At 41.6% G+C, this 25,023-nt stretch overlaps 2 protein-coding genes across 4 annotated transcripts in view; both read left to right on the top strand.

The window, feature by feature from the left end:
- Positions 1-6,665, top strand: part of ptpdc1a (protein tyrosine phosphatase domain containing 1a) — a 76,009-nt gene extending 69,344 nt beyond the window's left edge. For 2 of the 3 annotated variants that reach the window (XM_036984357.1, XM_036984359.1), the window contains 2 exons: positions 3,975-4,085; positions 5,758-6,665. In XM_036984357.1, the coding sequence (XP_036840252.1) occupies positions 3,975-4,085; positions 5,758-5,877 (231 nt within the window). In that variant the 3' untranslated portion in view covers positions 5,878-6,665. The other variant, XM_036984358.1, reaches the window with a different exon arrangement.
- Positions 6,666-11,618: 4,953 nt separating this feature from the next.
- Positions 11,619-24,221, top strand: LOC110529066 (E3 ubiquitin-protein ligase Midline-1). Its single transcript, XM_021611208.2, has 7 exons — positions 11,619-11,795; positions 12,041-12,199; positions 13,350-13,520; positions 19,734-19,928; positions 22,596-22,688; positions 23,701-23,858; positions 24,032-24,221. Exons 1-7 carry the CDS (start codon positions 11,619-11,621, stop codon positions 24,219-24,221), a joined length of 1,143 nt encoding a protein of 380 aa, XP_021466883.1.
- Positions 24,222-25,023: the final 802 nt, after the last annotated feature.

Below are 25,023 nucleotides of genomic sequence, written 5' to 3' on the forward strand. Positions count from 1 at the left end.
ATGGGTTACAGCGTGGTTAATATGGGTGTCACGTGGTTAATATGGGTTACAGCGTGGTTAATATGGGTTGTCACGTGGTTAATATGGGGTACAGTGTGGTTGAAATGGGTTTCAGCGTGATTAATATGGGTTACAGCGTGGATGATATGGGTTACAGCGTGATTAATATGGGTTACAGCATGGTTAATATGGGGTACAGCGTGGTTAATATGGGCTATAGCGTGGTTGATATTGGGTACAGCGTGGTTAATATGGGTTACAGCGTGGTTAATATGGGTTACAGCGTGGTCAATATGGGTTACAGCGTGGTTAATATGGGTTACAGCGTGGTTAATATGGGTTGTCACGTGGTTAATATGGAGTACAGCGTGATTAATATGGGTTGTCACGTGGTTAATATGGGTTACAGCGTGGTTAATATGGGTTGTCACGTGGTTAATATGGGGTACAGCGTGGTTGATATGGGTTACAGCGTGATTAATATGGGTTACAGCGTGGTTGATATGGGTTACAGCGTGATTAATATGGGTTATCACCTATTAACATATGGGTTAATATGGGGTACTGCGTGGTTGATATGTGGTACAGCGTGGTTAATATGGGTTACAGCGTGGTTAATATGGGTTACAGCGTGATTAATATGGGTTACAGCGTGGTTGATATGGGTTACAGCGGGATTAATATGGGTTATCACTTATTAACATATGGGTTGATATTGGGTACAGCTTGGTTGATATTGGGTACAGCGTGGTTGATATGGGTTGTCGCGTGGTTAATATGGGTTACAGCGTGGTTAATATGGGTTACAGCGTGGTTGATATGGGTTACAGCTTGGTTAATATGGGGTACAGTGTGGTTGACATGGGGTACAGCGTGGTTAATATGGGGTACAGCGTGGTTAATATGGGCTACAGCGTGGTTAATATGGGTTACAGCGTGGTTGATATGGGGTACAGTGTGGTTAATATGGGTTACAGCGTGGTTGATATGTGGTACTGCGTGGTTAATATGGGTTACAGCGTGGTTAATATGGGGTACAGTGTGGTTGATATGGGTTACAGCGTGGTTAATATGGGGTACAGCGTGGTTGATATGGGTTACAGCGTGGTTGATATGGGTTACAGCGTGGTTAATATGGGTTGTCACGTAGTTAATAGGGGTTACAGCGTTGTTAATATGGGTTGTCACGTGGTTAATATGGGGTACAGTGTGGTTGATATGGGTTTCAGCGTGATTAATATGGGTTACAGCGTGGTTGATATGGGTTACAGCGTGGTTGATATGGGGTACAGCGTGGTTAATATGGGTTACAGCGTGGTTAATATGGGTTACATCGTGGTTAATATGGGGTACAGCGTGGTTGATATGGGTTACAGCGTGGTTGATATGGGGTACAGCGTGGTTGATATGGGGTACAGCGTGGTTGATATGGGGTACAGCGTGGTTAATATGGGTTACAGCGTGGTTAATATGGGTTACAGCGTGGTTGATATGGGGTACAGTGTGGTTAATATGGGGTACAGTGTGGTTGATATGTGGTACTGCGTGGTTAATTTGGGTTACAGCGTGGTTAATATGGGGTACAGCGTGGTTGATATGTGGTACTGCGTGGTTAATATGGGTTACAGCGTGGTTGATATGGGTTACAGCGTGGTTAATATGGGGTACAGCGTGGTTGATATGGGTTACAGCGTGGTTGATATGGGTTACAACGTGGTTGATATGGGTTACAGCGTGGTTAATATGGGTTGTCACGTGGTTAATATGGGTTACAGCGTGGTTAATATGGGTTGTCACGTGGTTAATATGGGGTACAGTGTGGTTGATATGGGTTTCAGCGTGATTAATATGGGTTACAGCCTGGTTGATATGGGTTTCAGCGTGATTAATATGGGTTACAGCCTGGATGATATGGGTTACAGTGTGGTTGATATGGGTTACAGCGTGGTTGATATGGCTTACAGCGTGGTTGATATGGGTTACAGCGTGGTTAATATGGGGTACAGCGTGGTTGATATGGGTTACAGCGTGGTTGATATGGGTTACAGCGTGGTTGATATGGGCTACAGCGTGGTTAATATGGGTTGTCACGTGGTTAATATGGGTTACAGCGTGGTTAATATGGGTTGTCACGTGGTTAATATGGGGTACAGTGTGGTTGATATGGGTTTCAGCGTGATTAATATTGGTTACAGCGTGGTTAATATGGGGTACAGTGTGGTTAATATGGGCTACAGCGTGATTAATATGGGTTACAGCGTGATTAGTATGGGTTACAGTGTGGTTAATATTGGGTACAGCGTGGTTAATATGGGGTACAGCGTGGTTAATATGGGTTACAGCGTGGTTGATATGGGTTACAGCGTGGTTGATATGGGTTACAGCGTGGTTGATATGGGTTACAGCGTGGTTGATATGGGTTACAGCGTGGTTGATATGAGTTACAGCGTGGCTGATATGGGGTACAGCGTGGTTAATATGGGTTACAGCGTGGTTGATATGGGGTACAGCGTGATTCATATGGGTTACAGCGTCATTAATATGGGTTATCACTTATTAACATATGGGTTAATATGGGGTACAGCGTGGTTGATATGGGTTACAGCGTGGTTGATATAGGTTACAGCGTGGTTGATATGGGGTACAGCGTGGTTGATATGGGTTACAGCGTGGTTGATATGGGTTACAGCGTGGTTGATATGGGTTACAGCGTGGTTGATATGGGTTACAGCGTGGTTAATATGGGGTACAGCGTGGTTAATATGGGTTACAGCGTGGTTGATATGGGTTACAGCGTGGTTGATATGGGTTACAGCGTGGTTGATATGGGTTACAGCGTGGTTGATATGGTTTACAGCGTTATTAATATGGGTTACAGCGTGATTAATATGGGTTACAGCGTGGTTGATATGGGTTACAGCGGGATTAATATGGGTTATCACTTATTAACATATGGGTTAATATGGAGTACAGCGTGGTTGATATTGGGTACAGCGTGGTTGATATGGGTTGTCGCGTGGTTAATATGGGTTACAGCGTGGTTAATATGGGTTACAGCGTGGTTGATATGGGTTACAGCGTGGTTAATATGGGGTACAGCGTGGTTGATATGGGTTACAGCGTGGTTAATATGGGGTACAGCGTGGTTAATATGGGGTACAGCGTGGTTAATATGGGTTACAGCGTGGTTGATATGGGTTACAGCGTGGTTGATATGGGTTATAGCGTGGTTGATATGGGGTACAGCGTGGTTGATATGGGTTACAGCGTGGTTGATATGGGGTACAGCGTGGTTGATATGGGTTACAGCGTGGTTGATATGGGTTACAGTGTGGTTGATATGGGTTACAGCGTGGTTGATATGGGTTACAGCATGGTTGATATGGGGTACAGAGTGGTTAATATGGGTTATCACTTATTTCAGTTGGGATATCACTTATTTCATATGGGTTATCGCGTGGTTAATATGGGATATCACTTATTTCATATGGGTTATCGTGTGGTTAATATGGGATATCACTTATGTAAAATGGGTTTCAGCGTGGTTAGTATGGGGTTGTCGCGTAGTTAGTATGGGCTGCCGCGTGGTTGGTGTGGCTTATCACATAGAGTGTGTAAACCGTAGAATTAATAACAAATAATACATGCTATTTAGCAGACTTTTGTCCAAAATGATTTAATAATGGATACATATATTTTACGTATGGGTGGTCGTTGGAATGGAACCCACTACCTTGGCGTGACAAGCACAGTGCTCTACCAACTGAGCTACAAAGGAACAGGTTATTGTGTGGTTAAGGTAACCGTTCCATATATATATATATATATATATATAATCAAATTTAAATATTCCAGTAACATTCCCCAAATACTTTGATTTTTCAGAATTTCCCAGGTGGGAAATCCTCCAAGCAGGAGAAAACCTTTTGGAACCCTAAACCCTAATTCTATGTCTGTTGTTCCCTCTCCTCCAGGGCCACAGACTGACCCTGCTCTGCATCCTGGACTGTGCTGCTCATCTGCTGGCCTTACCTGACAAGGAGGAAGCTGACTTCCTCAATCACACCATCAAGGTGTTCACTAAGGTCAGTACTGGACAGAAGGACATCCCTGTTATTCAGAATATGAAAGCCATTTGCGTGTTCTAAATGCCACCCTGTTCTCTACATAGTGCACTACTTTAGACCAGAGCCTTGTGGGTCCTGAGCTGAATACCCATACTAACATACTGTCACCCAGAGCCCTGTGGGTCCTGAGCTGAATACCAATACTAACATACTGTCACCCAGAGCCCTTAGGGTCCTGAGCTGAATACCAATACTAACATACTGTCACCCAGAGCCCTTTGGGTCCTGAGCTGAATACCCATACTAACATACTGTCACCCAGAGCCCTTAGGGTCCTGAGCTGAATACCAATACTAACATACTGTCACCCAGAGCCCTTAGGGTCCTGAGCTGAATACCAATACTAACATACTGTCACCCAGAGCCCTGTGGGTCCTGAGCTGAATACCAATACTAACATACTGTCACCCAGAGCCCTGTGGGTCCTGAGCTGAATACCCATACTAACATACTGTCACCCAGAGCCCTGTGGGTCCTGAGCTGAATACCCATACTAACATACTGTCACCCAGAGCCCTTTGGGTCCTGAGCTGAATACCAATACTAACATACTGTCACCCAGAGCCCTGTGGGTCCTGAGCTGAATACCCATACTAACATACTGTCACCCAGAGCCCTGTGGGTCCTGAGCTGAATACCAATACTAACATACTGTCACCCAGAGCCCTTAGGGTCCTGAGCTGAATACCAATACTAACATACTGTCACCCAGAGCCCTGTGGGTCCTGAGCTGAATACCCATACTAACATACTGTCACCCAGAGCCCTGTGGGTCCTGGTCAAAGGTACACTAAATAGGGAATAGGGTGCTGTTTGGAACATATCCATTACTAGCATTGGTGTGATGTGGTGTGTTCCCTCCCCATATCCCATCAGAGAGTGACCATGTTCATTATGTCTTATCCACCAGATCCCCTAGAGTGACCATGTTCTGTATGTCTTATCCCTCAGATCCTATGTCTTATCCACCAGATCTCCTCAGAGAGTGACCATGTTATATGTCTTATCCACCAGATCTCCTCAGAGTGACCATGTTCTGTGTCTTATCTCCCAGATCTCCTCAGAGAGTGACCATGTTCTGTGTCTTATCTCCCAGATCTCCTCAGAGAGTGACCATGTTCTATGTCTTATCCACCAGATCTCCTCAGAGAGTGACCATGTTCTATGTCTTATCTCCCAGCTCTCCTCAGAGAGTGACCATGTTCTATGTCTTATCCACCAGATCTCCTCAGAGAGTGACCATGTTCTATGTCTTATCTCCCAGATCTCCTCAGAGAGTGACCATGTTCTATGTCTTATCTCCCAGCTCTCCTCAGAGAGTGACCATGTTCTATATCTTATCTCCCAGATCTCCTCAGAGTGACCATGTTCAATGTCTTATCCACCAGATCTCCTCAGAGAGTGACCATGTTCTATGTCTTATCCACTAGATCTCCTCAGTGACCATGTTCTATGTCTTATCCACCAGATCTCTTCAGAGAGTGATCATGTTCTATATCTTATCTCACAGATCTCCTCAGAGTGACCATGTTCTATGTCTTATCCACCAGATCTCCTCAGAGTGACCATGATCTATGTCTTATCCACCAGATCTCCTCAGAGTGACCATGTTCTATGTCTTATCCACCAGATCTCCTCAGAGAGGGACCATGTTCTACACCAGACACTGATGGCCACCCTAACTCCCATCCTGCATCAGCTGAGAGACAGAGCCGAGGAGGAGATGGAGTCGACCAACCACTCCTCCTGATGTTCCCTTGGACCTCTTCTCTCTCCCCCCACCCCCCCTGTTCTTTGCGTCTAGTTTAACCCAGCTCTGTTTTGACCAGCTAACCTCCTCCCGCCTCTGCTCCCCTTCTTTCTCTCTCCTGGCCCAACGTTAAAGGAAAACTCCACCCAAAACTTTATTTTGGAATTTGTTTCATTAGTCCATTGTTGACATAGTCCCAAACTGTTTTGCTTGTCAGCAATCAAGTTTTTAATTTATGTAACTTTCAAAATGCATCATATGGGGATGATTTCTGTATTTTGAAAGTTACATATCTTGGAAACTTGATTGCTGACAAGCAAAACAGTTTGGGACTATGTCAACATTGGACTAATGAAACAAATACCAAAAGATAGTTTTGGGTGGAGCTCTGTCCTGACTAGCTAACGGACGATACTGCTGCTGCCCTGCGTTCCCTACTGTTACCAAGCTTTAGATGAAATAATGATGATGTTGTATGACAACGTGATGTGATTTCAGCATCAAGGTTTGTTTTTGTTTGTTTTTAGCTATTTCTTACTGTTCGTTTTTTTTAAATGTAAAACTGCCATACTGTGTTAATGTGCCAGGTGATGTTTCAGCTACATGACTTAGTGTTCTGATCTCATCCATCTACTACTGTAGGTGTTGCTGTGGAAATGGATGGTAGTCCCAAATAGCACCCTATTCCCTATATAGTGCACTACTTTAGACCAGGGCCCTATTTCCTATATAGTGCACTACTTTAGACCAGAGCCCTATTCCCTATATAGTGCACTACTTTAGACCAGGGCCCTATTTCCTATATAGTGCACTACGTTAGACCAGGGCCCTATTCCCTATATAGTGCACTACTTTAGACCAGGGCCCTATTCCCTATATAGTGCACTACTTTAGACCAGGGCCCTATTCCCTACATAGTGCACTACTTTATACCAGGGCCCTATTCCCTATATAGTGCACTACTTTAGACCAGAGCCCTATTTCCTATATAGTGCACTACTATAGACCAGGGCCCTATTCCCTATATAGTGCACTACTTTAGACCAGAGCCCTATTCCCCATATAGTGCACTACTTTAGACCAGGGCCCTATTCCCTATATAGTGCACTACTTTAGACCAGGGCCCTATTCACTATATAGTGCACTACTTTAGACCAGAGCCCAATGGGTCATTGTCAAAAGTATGTAATGCACTATATAGGGAATAGGGTGTTGGTCGGTACGTTGGTTTTTGTCAGCATTGACTGGAAAGGGAATCCTGATGAAATGAATGTAAATGTTAATTTATTTCAGTGAAGAATTGAACTTCTGCTTTGCTCAGCTGAAGAAGAGAAAAATAAAAACTTGATTTAATTTTAACCAAAATATATTTTCACTGTCTAAAACTAACCAATGTGTTATTTATTGAACTTCTCACTTGATTAGAAAAACATGATGAAACAGGATGTCCCAAACAGCACCCTATTCCCTATATAGTGCACTACTTTAGACCAGAGCCCTATTTCCTATATAGTGCACTACGTTAGACCAGAGTCCTATTCCCTATATTGTGCCGTGGGCTCTAGTCAGAAGTCGTGCACTATATAGGGAATAGAGTGCCATTTGGGATGCAGACCGACAAAATGCAGAACTTGACATGTTAATTAGTAAATTGCTTAGCTAGATTAAAATGCAACTGGAAATGCTCTTTCTATCGTAAGTAATGCAAACTAGCTGGTCACAGTGATTGTCCTTCTAAAGCAATACTGTAATTTTTGTCCTCATCTTAAATAATACACCAAAAACACCTGACTGAGACATGAGAAAACATTGTACTGTATGAAATGTCATTCCCACTGGGCATAGACGTAAACAACGTTGATTCAACCAGTGGGTTCCCAGTGGGTTAGGACGACCTCATCAAAACCTGCCTCCAGCCACCTCTGCATTTAAACGCTCTCTGCCTCAACTACTATAATGGCCTGATATGGGGATCTATAATGTCACTGTGTTTATTAGTTAACTACTATAATGGCCTGATATGGGGATCTATAATGTCACTGTGTTTATTAGTTAACTACTATAATGGCCTGATATGGGGATCTATAATGTCACTGTGTTTATTAGTTAACTACTATAATGGCCTGATATGGGGATCTATAATGTTACTGTGTTTATTAGTTAACTACTATAATGGCCTGATATGGGGATCTGTAATGTTACTGTGTTTATTAGTTAACTACTATAATGGCCTGATATGGGGATCTATAATGTCACTGTGTTTATTAGTTAACTACTATAATGGCCTGATATGGGGATCTATAATGTCACTGTGTTTATTAGTTAACTACTATAATGGCCTGATATGGGGATCTATAATGTCACTGTGTTTATTAGTTAACTACTATAATGGCCTGATATGGGGATCTATAATGTTACTGTGTTTATTAGTTAACTACTATAATGGCCTGATATGGGGGATCTATAATGTCACTGTGTTTATTAGTTAACTACTATAATGGCCTGATATGGGGATCTATAATGTTACTGTGTTTATTAGTTAACTACTATAATGGCCTGATATGGGGGATCTATAATGTTACTGTGTTTATTAGTTAACTACTATAATGGCCTGATATGGGGGATCTATAATGTCACTGTGTTTATTAGTTAACTACTATAATGGCCTGATATGGGGATCTATAATGTTACTGTGTTTATTAGTTAACTACTATAATGGCCTGATATGGGGATCTATAATGTCACTGTGTTTATTAGTTAACTACTATAATGGCCTGATATGGGGATCTATAATGTTACTGTGTTTATTAGTTAACTACTATAATGGCCTGATATGGGGGATCTATAATGTCACTGTGTTTATTAGTTAACTACTATAATGGCCTGATATGGGGATCTATAATGTCACTGTGTTTATTAGTTAACTACTATAATGGCCTGATATGGGGATCTATAATGTTACTGTGTTTATTAGTTAACTACTATAATGGCCTGATATGGGGATCTATAATGTCACTGTGTTTATTAGTTAACTACTATAATGGCCTGATATGGGGATCTGTAATGTCACTGTGTTTATTAGTTAACTACTATAATGGCCTGATATGGGGATCTGTAATGTCACTGTGTTTATTAGTTAACTACTATAATGGCCTGATATGGGGATCTGTAATGTCACTGTGTTTATTAGTTAACTACTATAATGGCCTGATATGGGGATCTGTAATGTTACTGTGTTTATTAGTTAACTACTATAATGGCCTGATATGGGGATCTATAATGTTGTCTCTAAAGGAAACACTGTAGATTGTTGAACACCGTAGCCGCTAAGACTACTCTGACCTCACTTACTGGACTGGCGTCCCAAATGGCACCCTACTCCCTTTATAGTGCACTACTATTCCTTTTGGGTCTAAAGTAGTGTACTATATATGGAATAGGGTGCCATTTGGGATGCAGGCCCAGGAGACAATGTAAAGACAACACATTGTCAATGTAAAGACAACACATTGTCAACGTAAAGACAACACATTGTCAATGTAAAGACAACACATTGTCAACGTAAAGACAACACATTGTCAACGTAAAGACAACACATTGTCAATGTAAAGACAACACATTGTCAACGTAAAGACAACACTTTGTCAACGTAAAGACAACACATTGTCAATGTAAAGACAACACATTGTCAATGTAAAGACAACACTTTGTCAACGTAAAGACAACACTTTGTCAACGTAAAGACAATACTTTGTCAACGTAATGTAGGTCTGTTTGATGGGCCGGTGGCCCACTGCAGATGTGTAACACTGACAGAAGCCCTCCAGTTTAACTAAGGGACGTAAACTCCAGTTTAACTAAGGGACGTAAACTCCAGTTTAACTAAGGGACGTAAACTCCAGTTTAACTAAGGGACGTAAACTCCAGTTTAACTAAGGGACGTAAACTCCAGTTTAACTAAGGGACGTAAACTCCAGTTTAACTAAGGGACGTAAACTCCAGTTTAACTAATGGACGTAAACTCCAGTTTAACTAAGGGACGTAAACTCCAGTTTAACTAAGGGACGTAAACTCCAGTTTAACTAAGGGACGTAAACTCCAGTTTAACTAAGGGACGTAAACTCCAGTTTAACTAAGGGACGTAAACTCCAGTTTAACTAAGGGACGTAAACTCCAGTTTAACTAAGGGACGTAAACTCCAGTTTAAAGGGACGGGAGCTGCAGCTCCATTAAAGGGAGGGGAGCTGCAGCTCCATTAAAGGGACGGGAGCTGCAGCTCCATTAAAGGGACGGGAGCTGCAGCTCCATTAAAGGGACGGGAGCTGCAGCTCCATTAAAGGGACGGGAGCTGCAGCTCCATTAAAGGGAGGGGAGCTGCAGCTCCATTAAAGGGAGGGGAGCTGCAGCTCCATTAAAGGGACGGGAGCTGCAGCTCCATTAAAGGGACGGGAGCTGCAGCTCCATTAAAGGGACGGGAGCTGCAGCTCCATTAAAGGGACGGGAGCTGCAGCTCCATTAAAGGGACGGGAGCTGCAGCTCCATTAAAGGGATGGTGATTTCAGATGTACGTTGTAGCAATGTTGTACTGTTTAACTGTTCAAGAAGCACAATTTTTTCATTGTTACATTCGTTATGAATAAATTAAATGTGCTTAACATGTGATGCTGCGTGTGGACTCAAATTATTTCACACTGATTGTATTAAAAATAGGCTTTGTTGTGGCCCAATTGTAGTGCACTACTTAGGGAATAGGGTTCCATTGGGTGGACACATAAGTACAGTCAAAAACCAAATCAAATGTTATTGGTCACATACACATGGTTAGCAGATGTTATTGGTCACATACACATGGTTAGCAGATGTTATTGGTCACATACACATGGTTAGCAGATGTTATTGGTCACATACACATGGTTAGCAGATGGTCACATACACATGGTTAGCAGATGTTATTGGTCACATACACATGGTTAGCAGATGTTATTGTTCACATACACATGGTTAGCAGATGTTATTGGTCACATACACATGGTTAGCAGATGTTATTGGTCACATACACATGGTTAGCAGATGTTAATGTGAGTGTAGCGAAATGCTTGTGCTTCTAGTTCCAACCGTGCAGTAATATCTAACAAATAATCTAACAATTTCACAACAACTACCTTATACACACAAGTGTAAAGTAATGAATAAGAATATGTACATATAAATATATGGATGAGTGATGGCCGAACGGCATAGGCAAGATGCAGTAGATGGTATCCAGTACAGTATATACTGTACATATGAGATGAGTAATGTAGGGTATGTAAATGTTATATAAAGTGGCATTGTTTAAAGTGACTAGTGATACATTTATTACATAATTTTTTGTATTATTAAAGTGGTTAGAGATTTGAGTCAGTATGTTGGCAGCAGTCACTCGATGTTAGTGATGGATGTTTAACGGTCTGATGGCCTTGAGATAGAAGCTGTCTAATGTCTAACCCCTGGCAAAATATCTAGATAATGGTGTGTTGCTAGGAAACTATTATCTTCATCTTTCAATAGAATTAGAATGACTAAATAATTGAATTCTATAATTCTATGGATTCTATAATCATAATGTGGCTAAGTGCTCACAATAAGTGACAGGTGTGTTCCGGAACCTTCAGGGACCATACTACTAGGAATGCACCTGTCCTCTCCTCAGATCACCCTGAAGCTTCAGCCTGGGCAGGTATCTATTAGCAGTGTTGAGAATGGAAGTCCAACTAGGTAAAGAGCTGAGCTGTCCTGTGTGTTTAGACGTCTTCAGTCCACCTGTTATAGAGTTGTGTTGTAGTCATAACTACTGCAAGAAGTGTATTCACCAGACCCTCATCGCCCAGAACTGCAACAAGCCCCAGGACAAGTTCATCTGCCCCATGTGTAGAAAGGTACGAGAAGCTGCTGTCTCTATTCTTCCAAATGGTACCATAGTTCCAGTATCGTGCACTAATATTGGTAAAAAAGTAATGCCATAATGTGTGTTGCCATAATGCCTGTTGTTGCCTACTCCAGTGTCCTCTGTAAACACACCCCCTTTCCTTGGCCATACGGTATCTGACAACTTATACATTTGGCCAAATCAAATCACCGTGTTGTAAGATATGATTCTAACCACACAACCTGTCTATTGTAGGTGAACATCTTACCTGACAAGGGACTCAACGGGTTGAAGAGGAACATGTTTGTTGAGAACGTCGTGGCGATATTGAAGGAAAGGACAGAGAGTAACGAGGCCAAGCAGCAAGCTCTGAAGGAATTCATGTGCCCTGATCATAATGAAATCATGAATCTGGTAGGTTTAGTGTTCACATTCATCCAAATGTCTCGTAAAGAGTAGGGGTGTTAACCCCGGTGGCCTGGCTAAATTCCCAATCTGGCCCTCATACCATCATGGCCATCTAATCATCCCGAGCTTATAATTGACTCATTAATTTCCCCTCTTCTCTCCTGTAACTATTCCCCAGGTTATTGCTGTAAATGAGAATGTGTTCTCAGTCAACACTAATTCCCTATATAATGCACTACATCTGACCAGGGCTCATAGGGCTCCATATAGGGAATAGTGTCATTTGGGACTATACCATATTTTCTATTGTATGAGAACACAATGCTCTGATCAAGACCATATAGGCTGCCTCTATATATACAGTACACTACATGGCCAAAAGTTTGCTCATTGAACATCTCATTACAAAATCATGGCCTTAATATGGAGTTGATCCTCCCCTTTGCTGCAATAACAGCCTCCACTCTTCTGGGAAGGCTTTCCACTAGATGTTGGAACATTGCTGCAGGGACTTGCTTCCATTCAGCCACAAGAGCATTAGTGCGGTTGGGCACTGATGTTGGGCGATTAGGCCTGACTCACAGTCGGCATTCCAATTCATCCCAAAGGTGTTCGATATGGTTAAGGTCAGGGCTCTGTGCAGGCCAGTCAAGTACTTCCACACCGATCTCGAAAAACCATTTCTGTATGGACCTTGCTTTGTGCATGGGGGCATTGTCATGCTGAAACAGGAAAGGGCCTTCCCCAAACCTTTGCCACAAAGTTGGAAGCACAGAATCGTCTACAATGTCATTTGGTATGCTGTAGCGGTAAGATTTCCCTTCACTGGAACTAAGGGGCCCGAACCATGAAAAACAGCCCCAGATCATTATTCCTCCTCCACCAAACTTTACAGTTGTCACTATGCATTCGGGCAGGTAGCGTCCTATATATATATATATATATATATACTACCTCTATATAAAACACTACCTCTATATATATATATATAATAACATAACCTATATATATAACACTACCTATATATAACAATACCTATATAAAAACACTACCTATTTATATATAAAACACTACTAACTGTAAGTCACTCCGGATGAGAGCCGCTGATAAATGACTCAAATGTAAGTGTAAACTTTTGTTGTCTGGTTGTTTCCAGGTGTGTCTGCAGGATAACACGTTGATCTGCGCAGGATGTAAACTGTTTGGCCACCACAGCACCCATGCAGTGTCCAAGCTATTTGATGTGTACGAGCAGAGGAAGGAGGGCTTCGCCAAACAGATGAAGAGTCTGCTGGACAAACATGAAGCAAACAAAAAATGCATTGAGGTAGGTCTACCTGGATGGGGTAAATAACAAGACTGTAGTTGGGAGAAACGTATATACATAGATTTTTTTATATGAGAATCCTGATTGTCGTCACGTTTACCTGTGACGATCTTGGTATATGAGATTATGGTAATTAACCGGGGGGAAACACTTGGCTTTTCCCTGCAACTTTTATATTATACTATTATACTTCATTATTATCAGTAGCATTTCATTATTATTCGTTATCATCTCTAAATATTAGTCTAGTATACAAATTAAGAAATGTCAGATTGGAGAGGAATTCAGAAAATAAATACAGATTCCGATTTTGACAAAGTAAACCATTCACACCAAGTCCGATGGGTTTTTTTCCCCTCCACTTTTCCGAACTATTTGCATAACGTCAGCAAATCTACTGCAGTTATTCTCTGTGGTAATATGGTTTTTAATGTGGCTAAGGAGGACGTAGTAACGAGAGAAAAATCCTATGCTACTGAAAATATTAGGATATAGACGATGCTTCGTTTCGTTCAGTTGCATCCCATTTCATATGATGTGTTTTGTTATTACATTTGAAATTACAACAACAATAAAACATAGGACATCAATACACATTTTTCTCTGAAGAAACATAAAATAACATTGAAGTAACATTTTTAAAAACACTACACATGAATTGAATTACAAAAGATTAAGTACCTAAAATAAAATAAAATCAGGGGTTAAAAATGTTTGTCACATGAGCCGTATACAACAGTGAAATGCTTACTTACAGGCCCTTAACCAACAATGCAGTTTTAAGAAAAAATAAGTGTTAAAGTAAAAAATAGATAAGTAATGCAAATAATCTGGGTAGCCATTTGATTGGCTGTTCAGGAGTCTTACATCTTGGGGGTAGAAGCTGTTAAGAAGCCTCTTGGACCTAGACTTGGTGCTACAGTACTGCTTGCTGTACTGTAGCAGAGAGAACAGTCTTTGACTAGGGTGGCTGGAGTCTTTGACCATTTTTAGGACCTTCCTCTGACACCGCCTGGTATTGAGGTCCTGGATGGCAGGAAGCTTGGCCCCAGTGATGTACTGGGCCGTACGCACTACCCTCTGAAGTGCCTTGCGGTCGGAGGTCGAGCAGTTGCCATACCAGGCAGTGATACAACCAATATGCTCTTGATGGTGCAGATGTAGAACGTTTTGAGGATCTGAGGACCCATGCTAAACCTTTTCAGTCTCCTGAGGGGGAATAGGCTTTATCGTGCCTGTATTGGTGTGTTTGGACCATGATAGTTTGTTGGTGATGTGGACACCAACAAACTTTAAGCTCTCAACCTGCTCCACTACAGCCCCGTTGATGAGAATAGGGGGGTTCTCAGTCCTCCTTTTCCTGTAGTCCACAATCATTATCTCCTTTGTCTTGATCACGTTGAGGGAGAGGTTGTTGTCCTGGCACCACACGGCCAGGTCTCTGACCTCCTCCCTATAGGCTGTCTCATCATTGTCGGTGATCAGGCCTACCACTGTTGTGCCATCGGCAAACTTAATGATGGTGTTGGAGTCGTGCCTGGCCGTGCAGTCATGAGTGAACAGGGAGTACAGGAGCGGACTGAGCACACACCCCTGGGGAACACCGTGTTGAGGATCAGCGTGGCGGATGTATTGTTACCTACCTTTTACACCTGGTGGCAGCCCATCAGGAAGTCCAGGATCCAGTTGCAGAGGGAGATGTTTAGTCCCAGGATCCTTAGCTTAGTGATGAGCTTTGAGGGCCCTATGGTGTAGAATGCTGAGCTGTAGTCAATGAATAGCATTCTCACATAGGTGTTATTTTTGTCCAGGTGGGAAAGGGCAGTGTGGAGTGTAATAGAGATGGCATCATCTGTGGAAACCTGTGATAGTTGTAAGAATACCGTGTTTTTTTTTTATTGATTAATTCTAGAGATTTTATTAAATATTGGATTTCAAGTAAAAATATATTGCATTTGGGGACAGATTTCAAATATTTGTTTTTGTGTATATAAAATCTACCAGAGAGAATGAAGAGAATTAATTATTTCAGTAGTATTGTTTTCATTTGAATGTTTTTTAATTAATTAAATAAAACATGTAGATACTTAAATAGCTTCAAAATAATGTGATGTGATGTGATGTACACCGAGGAACTTAAAACTTACTACCCTCTCCACTACTGTCACATCGATGTGGATAGGGGGGTGTTCCCTCTGCTGTTTCCTGAAGTCCACAATCATCTCCTTAGTTTTGTTGACGTTGAGTGTGAGGTTATTTTCCTGACACCACACTCCCGAGGGCCCTCACGTCCTCCCTGTAGGCCGCCTCGTCGTTGTTGGTAATCAAGCCACTGTAGTGTCGTCCGCAAACTTGATGATTGAGTTGGAGGCGTGCGTGGCCACGCAGTCGTGGGTGAACAGGGAGTACAGGAGAGGGCTCAGAACGCACGCTTGTGGGGCCCCAGTGTTGAGGATCAGCTGGGTGGAGATGTTGTTACCTACCCTCACCACCCGTCAGGAAGTCCAGTACCCAGTTGCACAGGGCGGGGTCGAGACCCAGGGTCTCAAGCTTGATGACGAGTTTGGAGGGTATTATGGTGTTAAATGCTGAGCTGTAGTCGATGCAGTATGCAGTGTGGTTGAAATTGCATCGTCTGTGGACCTATTTGGGCGGTAAGCAAATTGGAGTGGGTCTAGGGTGTCAGGTAGGGTGGAGGTGATATGGTCCTTGACTAGTCTCTCAAAGCACTTCATGATGACGGAAGTGAGTGCTACGGTAGACGTTTAGCTCAGTTACCTTAGCTTTCTTGGGAACAGGAACAATGGTGGCCCTCTTGAAGCATGTGGGAACAACAGACTGGGATAGGGATTGATTGAATATGTCCGTAAACACACCAGCCAGCTGGTCTGCGCATGCTCTGAGGGCGCGGCTGGGGATGCCGTCTGGGCCTGCAGCCTTGCGAGGGTTGACACGTTTAAATGTTTTCCTCACGTCGGCTGCAGTGAAGGAGAGTCCGCATGTTTTGGTTGCGGGCCTTGTCAGTGGCACTGTATTGTCCTCAAAGCGGGCAAAAAAGTTATTTAGTCTGTCTGGGATCAAGACATCCTGGTCCGTGACTGGGCTGGTTTTCTTTTTGTAATCCGTGATTGACTGTAGACCCTGCCACATACCTCTTGTGTCTGAGCCGTTGAATTGAGATTCTACTTTGTCTATATACTGACGCTTAGCTTGTTTGATTGCCTTGCGGAGGGAATAGCTACATGTTTCCGGTCACCTTGCCCTGATTAAAAGCAGTGGTTCGTGCTTTTAGTTTCACGCAAATGCTGCCATCAATCCATGGTTTCTGGTTTGTGAATGTTTTAATCGTTGCTATGGGAACGACATCTTCAACGCACGTTCTAATGAACTCGCTCACCGAATCAGCATATTCGTCAATGTTGTTGTCTGACGTAATACGAAACATATCCCAGTCCACGTGATGGAAGCAGTCTTGGAGAGTGGAATCAAATTGGTCGGACCAGCGTTGAACAGACCGGGAGCTTCTTGTTTTAGCTTCTGTCTGTAGGCAGGGATCAACAAAATGGAGTCGTGGTCAGTTTTTCCGAAAGGAGGGCGGGGCAGGGCCTTATATGCGTTGCGGAAGTTAGAATAACAATGATCCAAGGTTTTACCAGCCCTGGTTGCGCAATCGATATGCTGATACAATTTAGGGAGTCTTGTTTTCAGATTAGCCTTGGTACTTCCTGTATATAGCCTCATTACTACCTGGTACGTCCTGTATATAGCCTCATTACTACCTGGTACTTCCTGTATATAGCCTCATTACTACCTGCTACTTCCTGTATATAGCCTCATTACTACCTGCTACTTCCTGTATATAGCCTCATTACTACCTGCTACTTCCTGTATATAGCCTCATTACTACCTGGTACGTCCTGTATATAGCCTCATTACTACCTGGTACTTCCTGTATATAGCCTCATTACTACCTGGTACTTCCTGTATATAGTCTCATTACTACCTGGTACTTCCTGTATCTAGCCTCATTACTACCTGCTACTTCCTGTATATAGCCTCATTACTACCTGGTACGTCCTGTATATGGTCTCATTACTACCTGGTACGTCCTGTATATAGTCTCATTACTACCTGGTACGTCCTGTATATAGCCTCATTACTACCTGGTACGTCCTGTATATAGCCTCATTACTACCTGGTACGTCCTGTATATAGTCTCATTACTACCTGGTACGTCCTGTATATAGCCTCATTACTACCTGGTACGTCCTGTATATAGCCTCATTACTACCTGGTACTTCCTGTATATTGTCTCATTACTACCTGGTACTTCCTGTATATAGTCTCATTACTACCTGGTACGTCCTGTATATAGCCTCATTATAGCCTCATTACTACCTGCTACGTGCTGTATATAGCCTCATTACCACCTGGCACGGCCTGTATATAGTCTCATTACTACCTGGTACTTCCTGTATATAGTCTCATTACTACCTGGTACTTCCTGTATATAATCTCATTACTACCTGGTACGTCCTGTATATAGCCTCATTACCACCTGGCACGGCCTGTATATGGTCTCATTACTACCTAGTACTTCCTGTATATAGTCTCATTACTACCTGGTACTTCCTGTATATAATCTCATTACTACCTGGTACGTCCTGTATATAGCCTCATTACCACCTGGCACGGCCTGTATATAGTCTCATTACTACCTGGTACTTCCTGTATATAATCTCATTACTACCTGGTACTTCCTGTATATAGCCTAATTACTACCCGGTACGTCCTGTATATAGCCTCATTATAGCCTCATTACTACCTGGTACGTCCTGTATATAGCCTCATTACCACCTGGCACGGCCTGTATATAGTCTCATTACTACCTGGTACTTCCTGTATATAGTCTCATTACTACCTGGTACTTCCTGTATATAATCTCATTACTACCTGGTACTTCCTGTATATAGCCTCATTACTACCCGGTACGTCCTGTATATAGTCTCATTACTACCTGGTACTTCCTGTATATAGTCTCATTACTACCTGGTACATCCTGTATATAGCCTCATTACTACCTGGTACGTCCTGTATATAGTCTCATTACTACCTGGTACGTCCTGTATATAGTCTCATTACTACCTGGTACTTCCTGTATATATTCTCATTACTACCTGGTACTTCCTGTATATATTCTCATTACTACCTGGTACGTCCTGTATATAGCCTCATTACTACCTGGTACTTCCTGTATATAGTCTCATTACTACCTTGTACTTCCTGTATATAGTCTCATTACTACCTGGTACTTCCTATATATAGCCTCATTACTACCTGGTACGTCCTGTATATAGCCTCATTACTACCTGTATATAGTCTCATTACTACCTGGTACTTCCTGTATATAGCCTCATTACTACCTGGTACTTCCTGTATATAGTCTCATTACTACCTGGTACTTCCTGTATATAGTCTCATTACTACCTGGTACTTCCTGTATATAGCCTCATTACTACCTGGTACTTCCTGTATATAGCCTCATTACTACCTGGTACTTCCTGTATATAGTCTCATTACTACCTGGTACTTCCTGTATATAGCCTCATTACTACCTGGTACTTCCTGTATATAGTCTCATTACTACCTGGTACTTCCTGTATATAGTCTCATTACTACATGGTACTTCCTGTATATAGCCTCATTACTACCTGGTACTTCCTACTTTCAATGTACTTTGTATCATTTACTCAAGTGTTTATTTTATTTAGTCATTTTCCTGTCTGCATTTGTAATCCTCATTACTACCTGGTACTTCCTGTATATAGTCTCATTACTACCTGGTACTTCCTGTATATAGTCTCATTACTACCTGGTACTTCCTGTATATAGTTGTTTATTTTATTGTTTTACTATTTCCTTTTTTTGTGCAAATTGTTCTTACTTTTCAACTCTGCATTGTTGGTTAAGGGCTCGTTAGTAAGCATTTCACGGTAAAGTCTACACCTGTTGTATTTGACGCACGTGACAAAATTGGATTGGATTTAATAGATTACTTCAAACAGAAATGGATCGTATCAGGGTCGTAGAAATCAGGTGGAAGAAAATTAAATCATTTTCCGTTCCGAAACGTTTTGCTACGGTGTGCACTAATGAATACGACCCAGTGTAAATCAGAGATTAGCAGACAGTCCTCTCTGTGTTACTCTGTAGGGTTTGGTTGGCCAGAAGCAGGACCTCCTCTCGTCCTCTAAGGACATTGAGGCTTTCCTGAAGAAGCTGGGGGACAGTCTGATCTGGGAGATCCAGAGGAAGGTGAGCCACATGGTCACGAAGGTCCACACGGAGTGCTCCATGAGGTGCCGTTGCCTCCAGGATGGCATGGACGAGCTCAGCGCTCCCCAGAAGGTGAGGATGAAAACAAGTTCATTACAGGGATATTTGAGTTATTCGGATCCTACAGTACCAGTCAAAAGTTTGGAAACAGTTACTCATTCAAGGGTTTTTCTTTATTTTTACTATTTTCTACATTGTAAAATAATATTTAAGACATCAAAATTATGAAATAACACATATGGAATCATGTAGTAACCAATATATATTTGTGTTTACTGTATATAGTCTCATTACTCATTGGTTTAGTATCATGGAGTAACTACAATGTTGTTGATCCGTCCTCACTTTTCTCCTATAACAGCCATTAAACTCTGTTTTAAAGTCACCATTAGCCTCATGGTGAAGTCCCTGAGTGGTTTCCTTCCTCTCCGGCAACTGAGTTAGGAAGGACGCCTGTATCTTTGTAGTGCCTGGGTGAATTGATACACCATCCAAAGTGTAATTAATAACTTCACCATGCTCAAAGGGATATTCAATGTCTGATTTTTATTTTTACCCATCTACCAATCGGTGCCCTTCTTTGTGAGGCATTGGAAAACCTCCCTGGTCTTTGTGGTTGAATCTATTTGAAATTCACTGCTCGACTGAGGGACCGTACAGATAATTGTATTTGTGGAGTACAGGGATGAGGTAGTCATTAAAAAATCAAGTTAAACACAATTATTGCACACAGAGTGAGTCCATGTGACTTATTAAGCACGTTTTACTCCTGAACTTATTTAGCCTTGCAACAACAAAGGAGTTGAATACTTATTGCCTTTAATTTTTTATTAATTTGTAAAAATGTCTGAAAACAAAATTCCACGTTGACATTATGGGGTATTGTGTGTAAGTCAGTGACACAACATTTTTAATTTAATCAATTTTAGTATTCACACCCATTTACCTTTTCCACATTTTGTTGTGTTAGTCTGAATTTAAAATGTATTCAATTAAACATTTTGTTGTGTTAGTCTGAATTTAACATGTATTAAATTAAACATTTTGTTCACTGGCCTATACACAATACCTCATAATGTGCAATGTTTTTAAAAATGTTTCCACATGAATACTATCTATCTATCTACCAGACATGACCAAAAGTATGTGGACACCTCCTCATCGAATATCTCATTCCAAAATCATGGGCATTAATATGGATATGTCGCCCCTACTGCTATAACAGGAAGGCTTTCCTCTAGATGTTGGAACATTCCTGCTATAACAGCCTCCACTCTTCTGGGAAGGCTTTCCACTAGATGTTGGAACATTGCTGCTATAACAGCCTCCACTCTTCTGGGAAGGCTTTCCACTAGGTGTTGGAACATTGCTGCTATAACAGCCTCCACTCTTCTGGGAAGGCTTTCCACTAGATGTTGGAACATTGCTGCTATAACAGCCTCCACTCTTCTGGGAAGGCTTTGCACTAGATGTTGGAACATTGCTGCTATAACAGCCTCCACTCTTCTGGGAAGGCTTTCCACTAGATGTTGGAACATTGCTGCTATAACAGCCTCCACTCTTCTGGGAAGGCTTTCCACTAGATGTTGGAACATTGCTGCTATAACAGCCTCCACTCTTCTGGGAAGGCTTTCCACTAGATGTTGGAACATTGCTGCTATAACAGCCTCCACTCTTCTGGGAAGACCTCTAGATGTTGGAACATTGCTGTGGGAAATTAAAATGAATGAGAAATAAAGTTGATTTTGGTTGCATATGGCCTCCAATAGGCACCACTGGTTATTTTACTAAGAGTTATGAAGTCAAGAAGCTACTATCTACCAGAAAACTCTAGCTAGCTACATTGACTATGTTCACAATGTAAACAATAGCAACATGTTAAAGGATAATTATGTAGTACAACCACTAGCAATGATTTAAGAGCACTTAGGGAAAACTGGAACCAAGCTGTACATAATGGATGCAGATGGTACAGTAGGGGATGTGATGGAAGAAGTACCCAATCGTTATACTTGAGTAAAAGTAAATACCCCTTAATAGAAAATGACAAGTAAAATACTACTTGAGTAAAAGTCTAAAAGTATTTTGTTTTAAATATACTTAAGTATCAAAAGTATATAAATTGCTAAAATATACTTAAGTATCAAAATAATTCAAAATTCCTTATATTAAGCAAACCAGACAGCACAATGTGTTTTTTAAAATGTATTTACAGATAGCCAGGGGCACACTCCAACACCCAGACATTATTTACAAAGAAGCATGTGTGTTTAGTGAGTCCGCCAGATCAGACGCAGTAGGGATGACCAAGGATGTCCTCTTGATAAGTCTGTGAATTGGACCATTTTCCTGTCCTGCTAAGCATTCAAAATGTAATGCGATCTCGCTAGCTCGTGCTTGACTCTCCCCATTTCCTTGTTTGTTCTGCCCACTATGATTAATTTGCTCCCTTTGGAAACGACAGGCTGTGGTCTATCTTGGGTTAGTTATAAAAAGTATTCAGCTGAAATAACATTAACCCAACTGTTTATTATTATCTTGTTGCAACTGGTATTGTATCAAACCTGTATTAAGATATTGCATCCACTGTTACCTCATCCTTCTTGGAAATTCAATTCACTTCATGTGTGTTGATGAAGTGTTACATACAAGACACATAACAACAGAACACTAAAATATGTTGGCTAAAGTATAAATATATATCCTGCTACTCTAATGAAATGCATTGATTCATTCAAGGTCCACACTGAGATGAAGAAACATGTAGATGGCAGTAAAAGCCCAGTTGACTTCCTGAAGGGGGAGAGGCGTCTGCACAGAGAGGCTGAGAAGGTAATGCATGTTCTGCTCTTTTCATCATCCTCATTTAGCCTCAGTCGAACAGTCTGTTGTTCTTTAATCAATAGATGTTATTCTGTTTGACCAGAAGACCCCTTTGGAAATAACCCACAGATGTAAGTTCAACGTCCAGTTGAGGACCTGTGAGGCGTTTGTTTCTCCAACTAGACACTCTAATGTACTTGTCCTCTTGCTCAGTTGTGCACCGGGGCCTCCCACTCCTCTTTCTATTCTGGTTAGAGCCAGTGTGCGCTGTTCTGTGAAGGGAGTAGTACACAGAGTTGTACGAGATCTTCAGTTTCTTGGCAATTTCTCGCATGGAATAGCCTTCATTTCTCAGAACAAGAATAATCTGACAAGTTTCAGAAGAAAGTTATTTGTTTCTGGCTATTTTGAGCCTGTAATCAAACCCGGAAATGCTGATGCTCCAGATACTCAACTAGTCTAAATAAGGCAGGTTTTATTGCTTATTTTTTCTTTATTTTGTATTTATTTATTTCACCTTTATTTAACCAGGTAGGCCAGATCACCTTTATTTAAACAGGTAGACCAGATCACCTTTATTTAACCAAGTAGGCCAGATCACCTTTATTTAACTAGGCAAGTCAGTATATCTACATGATGAAGTGCAAGTAAAAATACTGGTCTGCAAAAAAGTAAATAAAACCAATATGGGGATGAGGTAAGTAGATTGGGTGGGCTATTTACAGATGACTTTTTGCAAATCCAATCAGTTTTCCACATAGATTCAAAGTCATCAAATTTAATTTTGGGTTTGAAATGACGTGGAAACAATGTTGATTCAACCACTTTTTGTCCAGTGCCCATATGCCTTTTGGCAGACACTTCTATCCAAAGCATTTACAGTCATGTGTATATACATTTATATATATACACATTTTACGTATGGGGGGGCCCTGGAACTCACAACCCAGCCATTGCAAGTGCCATGGTCTATCAACTATACAGGACCACAATGTATTTCATATTTTTGTACCTGGAACAGGTCCTGGAGCCAGTGGACTGGTCAGCCCAGTATAGAGAGTCCATCTCCCTGGGTCAGTACGTAGAGGACCTGATGTCCGGCATTGACATCCGCAGGATGGGCACCGTGAGAGGGAAGAGCCTGGTCAAGAACATCTCTCAGGACCTCAAGGCTTGGAGGTACAGAATAAGAAGAAAATATGTGTTTGAATTTATAATTGTCGTTTGTTTCATTCGTATATTAAAATGTGTGAATTTTTGAAATAATTCCACCTCCCTGCCAGTGATACTCTGTAATGCTTTTAAATTGTGCAGTAAATACACATTTTTTTTTCTCTCTCTCTCTCTATCAGGTCTGGGAGGACCAGCTTTGACCCGATGGCCTACAGGAGTTTGGACGTGATGCTGACCAAGACAGCCTCCCTGGTGGAGCAGGGCGAGGACGACTCAGATGACTCAGACTCTGACACCTGCCTCAGCTGGGAGACACACAGCACTTCTGAAGAGGAAGGGGCCACCGGAGACACCAAACAGAAAGCTTGAGAATACAGTATACGCCAAATATACCACTATGTCCAGTTGTCAGACAAGAGATATTAAATACACTATCTCTATTTTGTCAAACGGTCTCTGTCCCTTTTCTTCCTGGTATTCATCAAATGGCAATTCAGTACCTCATAAATTCAATTGGTTTGTGTCATAGCACCCCCTGGTGGTCATAGTAAAACTCATGTGTCAGTTTAGTTATCACTGTCAATTCATCATACCAGTGACAATTGGTAAAACTCCATAACATGTTGTAAGCATGTATGAGCCTTTATGTCTAATAATAACGCTATACAACAAACAAATTGTCAAAGAAACCGTCTTCGCTATATTGGCACCCATAGGTGTTAGGCTGCTTTAGTTTTCCAGATTTTTTATTTACCTTTACTTAACTAGGTAAGTCAGACAAATTCTTATTTACGATGACGTCTTACCCCGGCCAAACCTGACGATGCTGGGCCAATTGAGCGCCGCCCTATGGGACTCCCATCACGGCTGGATGTGATACAGCCTGGATTCAAACCAGGGACTGTAGTAACGCCTCTTGCACTGACATGCAGTGCCTTAGACCGCTGCGTCACACGGGAGCACAAATGATCGATCTCCAGTACCAGTCAAAAGTTTGGACACACCTATTCATTCAATGGTTTTTCTTTTCTACATTGTAGAACAATAGTGCAGATATAAAACTATGTAATAACACATATGGAATCATATAGTAAACAAAAAAAGTGTTAAACAAATCAAAATATATTTTATATTTGAGATTCTTCAAAGTAGCCACCCTCTGCCTTGATTA

Source organism: Oncorhynchus mykiss, chromosome 7, assembly GCF_013265735.2.
Source record: "Oncorhynchus mykiss isolate Arlee chromosome 7, USDA_OmykA_1.1, whole genome shotgun sequence".
NCBI classification, from domain to species: Eukaryota; Metazoa; Chordata; class Actinopteri; order Salmoniformes; family Salmonidae; genus Oncorhynchus; species Oncorhynchus mykiss.